The following is a 9,104-nucleotide window of genomic DNA, read 5'->3' as shown; positions in this document are numbered from 1 at the left end:
TGAAGTTTTCTACACATGCCTCCTCTCAAAGCAATTCTATTAAATTCTTTTGCTTTCATTTAAATGCTTTGCAGCTTGCTAATTCAGTTGCTGCAAAGTCATAGTCTCCATGTTCCATATAAGATTATGGAGTTTATGACATAAACTCAGTTTCAATATCATTATTTTTTATTTGTAGTTTATATTTATTTTAGAAAAAATGGGGGGGGGGGGGAAGAGAAAAAAAGAAGAAACAATGCTAAAGAACATAGAAAACCTACAGCACAACACAGGCCCTTTGGCCCACAATGCTGTGCCGAACTCCTTACCTTAGAAATTACCTAGGGTTACTCATAGTTCTCTATTTTTCTGAGCTCCATGTATCTGTCCAGGAGTCTCTTAAAAGACCCTATTGTATCTGCCTCCATCACTATTGCCGGCAGCCCATTCCACACACTCACCACTCTCTGCGTAAAAAAAACTTACCCCTGACATCTCTGTACCTACTTCCAAGCACCTTAAAACTGTGCCCTCTTGTGCTAGCCATTTCAGCCCCGGGAAAAAGCCTCTGATTATCCACACGATCAATGCCTCTCAACATCTTATACACCTCTATCAGGTCACCTCTCATCCTCCATCACTCCAAGGAGAAAAGGCCGAGTTCACTCAACCTATTTTCATAAGGCATGCTCCCCAATCTAGGCAATATCCTTGTAAATCTCCTCTGCACCCTTCCTATGGTTTCCACATCCTTCCTGTAGTGAGGCAACCAGAACTGAGCACAGTACTCTAAGTGGGGTCTGACCGGGGTCCTATATAGCTGCAACATTACCTCACGGCTCCTAAACTCAAACCCACGATTGATGAAGGCCAATGCATCGTATGCCTTCTTAACCACAGCGTCAACCTGCACAGCAGCTTTGAGTGTCCTATGGACTCGGACCTCAAGATCCTTCTGATCCTCCACACTGCCAAGAGTCTTACCATTAATACTATATTCTGCCATCATATTTGACCTACCAAAATGAACCCACCTCACATTTATCTGGGTTGAACTCCGTCTGTCACTTCTCAGCCCAGTTTTTGCACCCTATCAATGTCCCGCTGTAACCTCTGACAGCCCTTCACATTATCCACAACACCTCCAACCTTTGTGTCATCAGCAAATTTACTAACCCAACCCTCCATTTCTTCATCCAGGTCATTTATAAAAATCACAAAGAGTAAGGGGTCCCAGAACAGATCCCTGAGGTACACCACTGGTCACCGACCTCCATGCAGAATATGACCCATCTACAACCGCTTTTTGCCCTCTGTGGGCAAGCCAGTTCTGGATCCACAAAGCAATGTCTCCTTGGTTCCCATGCCTCCTTACCTTTTCAATAAGCTTTGCATGGGGTACCTCGTCAAATGCCTTGCTGAAATCTATATACACTACATCTACGGCTCTACCTTCATCAATCACATCCTCAAAAAATTCAATCAGGCTCATCAGACACGACCTGCCTTTCACAATGACTATTCCTAATCATATTATGCCTATCCAAATGTTCATAAATCCTGCCGCTCAGGATCTTCTCCATCAGCTTACCAACCACTGAAATAAGACTCACTGGTCTATAATTTCTTGGGCTATCTCTACTCCCTTTCTTGAATAATGGAACATCCACAACCCTCCAATCCTCCGGAACCTCTCCCGTCCCCATTGATGATACAAAGATCATTGCCAGAGGCTCAACAATCTCCTCCCTCACCTCCCAGAGTAGCCTGGAGTACATCTCGTCCAGTCTCAGTGACTTACCCAACGATGCTTTCCAAAAGCTCCAGCACATCCTCTTTCTTAATATCTACATGCTCGAGCTTTTCAGTCCGCTGTAAGTCATCCCTACAATCGCCAAGATCCTTTTCCATAGTGAATACTGAAGCAAAGTACTCATTAAGTACCTCTGCTGTCTCCTCTGGTTCCATACACATTTTTGCACTGTGACACTTGATTGGCCCTATTCTCTCACGTCTTATCCTCTTGCTCTTCACATACTTGTAGAATGCCTTGGGGTTTTCCTTAATCCTGTCCGCCAAGGCCTTCTCATGGCCCCTTCTGGATCTCCTAACTTCTTTCTTAAGCTCCTTCCTGCTAGCCTTATAATCTTCTAGATCTCTATCATTACCTAGTTTTTTGAACCTTTCATAAGCTCTTCTTCTCTTCTTGACCAGATTTACAACAGCCTTTGGATACCACAGTTCCTGTACCCTACCATTCTTTCCCTGTCTCACTGGAACATACCTCTGCAGAACTCCACGCAAACATCCCCAGATCATTTGCCACATTTCTTCTGTACATTTCCCTGAGAGCATTTGTTCCCAATTTATGCTTCCAAGTTCCCGCCTGATAGCCTCATATTTCCCCTTACTCCAATTAAATGCTTTCCTAACTTATCTGTTCCTATCCCTCTCCAATGCTATGGTAAAGGAGATAGAATTGTGATCACTATCTCCAAAATGCTCTCCCACTGAGAGATCTGACACCTGACCAGGTTCATATCCCAATACCAGATCAAGTACAGCCTCTCCTCTTGTAGGTTTATCTACATATTGTCTCAAGAAACCTCCTTGAACACACCTAACAAACTCCACCCCATCTAACCCCTCGCTCTAGGAACATGCCAATTGATATTTGGGTAATTAAAATCTCTCACCATGACAACCCCATTATTATTACACCTTTCCAGAATCTGTCTCCCTATCTGCTCCTCGATGTCCCTGTTACTATTGGGTGGTCTATAAAAAACACCCAGTAGAGTTATTGACCCCTTCCCATTCCTAACTTCCACCCACAGAGACTCCGTAGACAATCCCTCCAAGTCTTCCTCCTTTTCTGCAGTCGTGACCCTATCTCTGATTAACAGTGCCACGCCCCCACCTCTTTTGCCTCCCTCCCTGTCCTTTCTGAAACATCTAAAGCCTGGCACTCAAAGTAACCATTCCTGCCCCTGAGCCATCCAAGTCTCTGTAATGGCCACAATATCATAGCTCCAAGTACTGATCCATGCTCTAAGCTCATCCGCTATTTATCAAAAGAATACTCTATTAAGACCCAGAGCACAGATATGAAATTTTTTTTTAAATAAAAGTAAATCTTCATCTAGTATAAACCACATAAGGCATGAAGCAGATAAGAAACTGGGATATTTACCTCACTAATTCAAGTCGGTCACAGAGTTTCTCCACATCCTCCATCATTTTCACATTTTCAGCTTGATTATCCGTAAAGTAGTTCCAATTCTTTTAAAAATGAAAAGTGAATCACTGTACAGTAATGAGACTAGAAAGCGGTGATGACAATGACCTCAGAATCCACTTGCACTGATCTTATAAAATCCTCATGCACCATACAGAGTATGTAGAGGTCAAGTCTATTGACTACCTTTTTATAAGGGAAGTCCCAGTTTTAGTCTCTGCTACTAGAGGATGGCCAACACTGTACTGAACATGCTTTGGTTGCTCTTAATCACTTTTTTCTTGCAAGGACAAGTCAAATGGAAATATTGTGTTCTGGAACACAAACATACACAGAAATTCTGTTCTAGGTGACGTTTCTAAGCTGCCAATACAGATCAATCTCTCAGGCAGGACAGCTAGCTCTGATGATACTTGGAATGCTGCACAGGCAACATCTCCAAAAGAGAAAGCAGTAGAAAATAGGGTGAAAGATAGCAAAGTGATGAAATAACCTGTAGGTCAAAGACATCACCTTTTTTATATAATATTTCAATCTTACTAATGTTGACTTTCATATAGGCTTTAATTTTGGTTGTTATCAGTCTGATGGCTGTAAATGATTAATGTCACAAGTTTACCTTTTAATGGTTAATGTCAGGGAAAAGATCTCAAAAGGATGAGAAGTAAAGAAAGAGTCAGTAATTACTCTGCATAGACTGAGCTGTTCTAATCCACTGCCATATTGTTGTTGTAAATTGGCATCTGGGATCAGAATATAACTGTGAGTGAGTAGCCAAAATGGATTAAGTTGCTGTAAATTGATATGAAGTATAGCTAACTAACTTAATTCTATCAACCAATATACCACAGGGTCTAGTGTGCATGTCTAGTCATCTAATTACAGAAAGGCAATCATTGGTTTTGAAACTGTACAGATAGGAAAAACAAGATTAATTATTAATTTTACACCAATTTCAAGGATTAAAGAAACTGGGCTTAGTTTTTGAGGTTAACTAATCAAGGTGAGAGTGGGGCAATAAATTAAAAGGGGACAAAATGGCATTGGCAACAAAATGTGGACACATTTATGATGAACAGATATTGAACTCTGGTGACTTGACAGAAGAGTGGAAAGAAAGGTGGGACTCAACAATTTTAGAATGAGACAACTCTTACCAAAATGATAAGACAGAATTGTAAGCAAAAGACTTCTCTAAACCCACTTCAACCAATCTAAATAACGAAAAGACACAAGAAAGATGATGAGCGGTCAGAAAGCATGGTACAAGACTTTGTTGAAGTTTATTTTTAAGAATGCTACTTTTTCAGAGAAGCAAAGAGAATTTGTGGGAAAGACACAGAGAATGGACCAGCTGTAAGTACGTGGTAGAGGAAGTAGATATGATTTTTTGTAATAGACTAATGACGTAGGGTTGGAAGTGGACAATATTGCAAATGTTGTAATGAGATCAGAATCAGGTTTATTATCACCGGCATGTGATGTGACATTTGTTAACTTAGCAGCAGCAGTTGAATGCAATACATAATCTGGCAGAGAGAGAGAGAGAGAGAGATAGAGAGAGAGAGAAAATAATAATAAATAAAATAAAACATAATAGTAAATAAACAAATCAATTGCATATATTGAATAGATTTTAAAAATGTGCAAAAACAGAAATACTGTATATTAAAAAAAGTGAGGTAGTGTCCAAAGCTTCAATGTCCATTTAGGAATCGGATGGCAGAGGGGAAGAAGCTGTTCCTGAATCGCTGAGTGTGTGCCTTCAAGCTTCTTTAACTCCTACCTGATGGTAACAGTGAGAAAAGGGCATGCCCTGGGTGCTGAAGGTCCTTAATAATGGACTCTGCCTTTCTCAGACACTGCTCCCTAAAGATGCCCCGGGTACTTTGTAGGCTAGTGCCCAAGATGGAGCTGACTAGATTTATAACCTTCTGCAGCTTCTTTCGGTCCTGTGCAGTAGCCCCTCCATACCAGAGATGCAGCCTGTCAGAATGCTCTCCACAGTACAACCATAATAGTTTTTGAGTGTATTTGTTGACGTGCCAAATCTCTTCAAACTCCCAATAAAGCATAGCCACTGTCTTGCCTTCTTTGCCACAATTTAGTATTACTGGAGGTACATTTTCCAATAAGTCATTACACTGTATCTGAAAGATCACATAATATACAGCTGGGTTAAGAAATATCACTAAAATAGATTATTTAGGCATTGCTACATTGTTGTGGGATCTAACAAGGTTTCATCTTTGGAGGCAGAGATAAGCAAACCTAAGTTTAAGAGGTATCTCATACACACTAGTAACTGATTCACCATATTACAACTGACACCAACATCTGGAGAATAAGGGACATAAAAACTTGCAAGAAGAATGTACAAATGCCCAAAAGGCCAAAATAGTAAACTAGGGCAAAATGATTAAAAATCGCCATCTACAGTCTGCTAAATAAATTGCCTAAAGTCAGCAGAAACATCCTAAGGATTAGAATAATTCTTGTTGAAGGAATTAGCATAGTTAAATCACTGAAGGTTTTGTGAGCAAACAGAAAGGCTAGCAATTTGTTCATTGTTTTCCTAAAAGAGAGCATGAATGGTAGCAGACAAGGTCCAACTAAGTTAAACAAATTTTCTGATCTCTACATCAAATTGAACAACTATTCATTAGGATGGAAGGCAATAGCCAAAGAAATAAAATTTGCTGTTAACTCGATGTAGTTACTGTTCTTTGCACTTCAAAGGGCATTGAGTAAAGTACATGCCAATCTTAAGTCTGCTCTTGTTGATTGCAGGAACAATTGCATGAGGTTATCCAACTAAGTTTATCAAGACACCAGTTATATCAAAAAATTAAATTGTTTTCATGGTCACCAATTGAGAAAGCTATGGTTGTTGGTTACTCCCGGGAAAGTAACTCAATTGCTAAAATTTATGCCAGAAAATCATTCAATCGAACCTCAAAATTTCAATTCATTAATCTCCAGAAATGAGCACCCAGGCTATTAAAAAGACATTTCATCACACCTTACAGACTGTACGCAGCTTTTGCCTTTCTTTCTTAATTGCTTTCTTCTGTATTTCTTTTTCCTTCTTCAATTGTAGTGCCTGCTGTCTGGCTTCTTCCTCTTCTTTTTCTTTGGCCAATCGAACAATTTCCAATTCAGCCTGTTTTTGCTATTTAAACAAAGTATTTTCAATTGCTTTGTAAAACATAGGTTAAAGTAAATCTAAGACGTTTGTATGATTAAAAGTTACTGCTATAAAATATCACAATACAGAGTTCTAAATTAAACAGCTCAAAAATACACAAAATTAAATCTTAATTGTATTGTTCCAAATAAACAATTTGATCGTTTTATAGGATAATAATAACGTAAAATATTTAAATATTATTGCACAGCAGAGAAGAAACCTGTGCAACTTGTACATTCTCCTTGTGTCTTTGTTGGTTTCCCAAGGTGCACATACCAAACAAGTGCAGGTAACAAATTTGGGCAGTTACTTCTCTCTGCACCTTGTGGCACATCGGGTGGCAACCTGGCTGTTCCTTTAGCAATTTTTGTCTTTTTTTTTTATATAAACGAGGTCAAGTTGCTAGCTCAACGCTCAACCCAGCATGGATGGAAAGCGTGCAAGGAGCCGGCCAGATTCAAACCCAGGACCATCCTCCTCAGAGTCCAGTGCCAATGCCACTACACCACGGGCTGGCCAAAGGAACTTGGGTGGCCATTGCATATTGCTTCGAGAATGTGAGAGATAGAATCTGGGGGTTGTTGAGGGGGGGGGATGTGGGGAGAATAGAGTAAAGGATTAATGTAGGATTCCTGCAAATGGGTACTTGATGATCAGCCTAGACTTGATGGATTAAAGGGTATGTTCCAGTGTGTAATAACTCATTTAAAAAAGTCCCACTTGATTTGTGAGGGGATCCAGGAGTGCTCCTATTAACCGTTTGAAGAGAGACATTTATCATTGATGGTTTGTTTGGAAAGGAGAGAGAGACCAAGATTGACGGTTGGACTGACACGGGAGTTAACTTTGGAGATAAAAACTGAGCAGCTCGAAGGTTGCTATGATGACCAACAGGACATTGTTGATGTTACTTTCAAGGACTTGTTGCCTGCTTGCATTTCTTCGCAGACAAAGGAAGGAGGGACTCTTTGAATGACAGGTGATGCTCAGGCCTGGTGAAATAAATAGGAGGTCAGATGATACAGACCTCAGACACATGATCTGGACACCAAATGAGCATTGTTGTGCCCGCAGAGAAAGTGGGTTTTGGAGGATCGATCAGGCGGATCGATCCAAATTGCTATTCCAGCGGTGAAGAAGGGGTTGACTGGTGGGGAGTTGTCTATGTGTCCACCCTTGCCGGGGTGATAGCTCCACCACGGGAAAACCGGTCCCCCTGATTCCAGTCACAGTCGATGACTTGTAAAGGATTTTGGAGGACGACGAGAAGATCGACGTCATCAGCTCACCTGAAGACTCAACTCACTACTCAACTACATACCACGAACTGAACTGAACTTTACTCAACATTGTAAGACTGTATCTTTTTACCCCTAGACTTAAAGAAGCTTGGTTTTTCATATATATTCCACACTTACTTTTATATATAATCATTGCTAACCTGTTTGATTTATCTACATTTATATTACTGTATTGCGTAGTTACTAATAAATATTAGTAGTTTGTAGCAATACTGGACTCCAAAGTGTTTTCCATCTCTGCTGGTTCTTTATTCCCGTCACGGAGTATGTGACAGATTATAAATTCAACCTTTCATATTCTTCATACTAGGCGTGCAACCAGAGGTTGGTGCTACACAGTAGTTGTATGAGGAAAATATTTCCAGACTGGTTTGCAAGGTTGGATAATGATAGTGATCTTCTGAAAGCATGTTTTTAATAATTCCCTATAAGGCACAGAAATAGGCAGGAATAGTGGTCTGGCCTTGGCTAACTAACAAACAAACATCCTGAGTTTTGTCCTTACTTTCTCTTTTTCTTCTTGCTCTTTTCTTTTTGCTTCAGCCTTTGCCTTCTTTTCTGCTTCTTTCCTTGCCTTTTCTTCTTCTTTAAACTTCTTAATTCTAGGATCACAATTGTATGCAGTATCTGTAAAATAAATCACCACATTAATGTCTTGGGCTTTGATACTTTACACTTCCATACATTGTTGTACATCTGTGTGATAGATCTATAGACCAACAGTCATAAGATTTAAATACACCAATGACAAGAATTAAGTAAACCCTATAAATTATTATTTAAATGGAAGAGCACTGGGCAGAGTCAAATGAAGATGCACACACTAACAGTTCGTAACTATCGATGGTTCTAATATGTTATGCAGCTTGCAGCAATAGAAATAATGACAGGACTTGCTATTGGCAGCCACTCTGATAACTGTACACTTTAAAGTCACAAGTGTAATGCTTCTGTTGATTAAAAGGAAGAGGATATTATCATATTAGAAGATATTTCTGATTTTTAAATCATAGTAGAAACATCACAGCTGAGGCTCAATGGTCAACTCAAACGTTTTGGCTGCCACCAGTTGGAAGGTTGTTAACCAAGATAATAGCATTCCCAGTTTTTCATTGAGCAAGCCACTTAATGCCTCATATTAAAGAAAGCACCATCAACAACAGAATACGCTCTCCATACTGCATGCAAGTACCAGCAGTGCTAAAATCCAGATGTTCTGGACTCTCACAAAACGAAGTATCTCACTGTTTGGAGGGTTGATCACCAAGCCCGGAGGTTAGGTCACAAGCATTTCATCACCAGTTGAGGTGACATCATCAGTGCATAATTGTTTCTGCCGAGTGTTTGCATTTATATTGGCTGGAGTCATTGTTCTGATTGCTCTGCCACCGGCCTC

General features: G+C 40.1%; 1 protein-coding gene across 3 annotated transcripts in view; it reads right to left on the bottom strand.

The window, feature by feature from the left end:
* dnajc2 (DnaJ (Hsp40) homolog, subfamily C, member 2) overlaps positions 1 to 9,104 on the bottom strand; it is a 36,104-nt gene that overhangs the window by 5,747 nt on the left and 21,253 nt on the right. For all 3 annotated transcript variants that reach the window (XM_072241164.1, XM_072241165.1, XM_072241166.1), the window contains 3 exons: positions 8,214 to 8,335; positions 6,240 to 6,389; positions 3,173 to 3,261 (listed from right to left, as the gene is read on the bottom strand). In XM_072241164.1, the coding sequence (XP_072097265.1) occupies positions 3,173 to 3,261; positions 6,240 to 6,389; positions 8,214 to 8,335 (361 nt within the window). The remainder of the gene's footprint in view (positions 1 to 3,172; positions 3,262 to 6,239; positions 6,390 to 8,213; positions 8,336 to 9,104) is intronic.

Source organism: Mobula birostris, chromosome 23 (genome assembly GCF_030028105.1).
Source record: "Mobula birostris isolate sMobBir1 chromosome 23, sMobBir1.hap1, whole genome shotgun sequence".
NCBI classification, from domain to species: domain Eukaryota; kingdom Metazoa; phylum Chordata; class Chondrichthyes; order Myliobatiformes; family Myliobatidae; genus Mobula; species Mobula birostris.
This window is presented reverse-complemented; position numbering and strand designations above follow the sequence as displayed.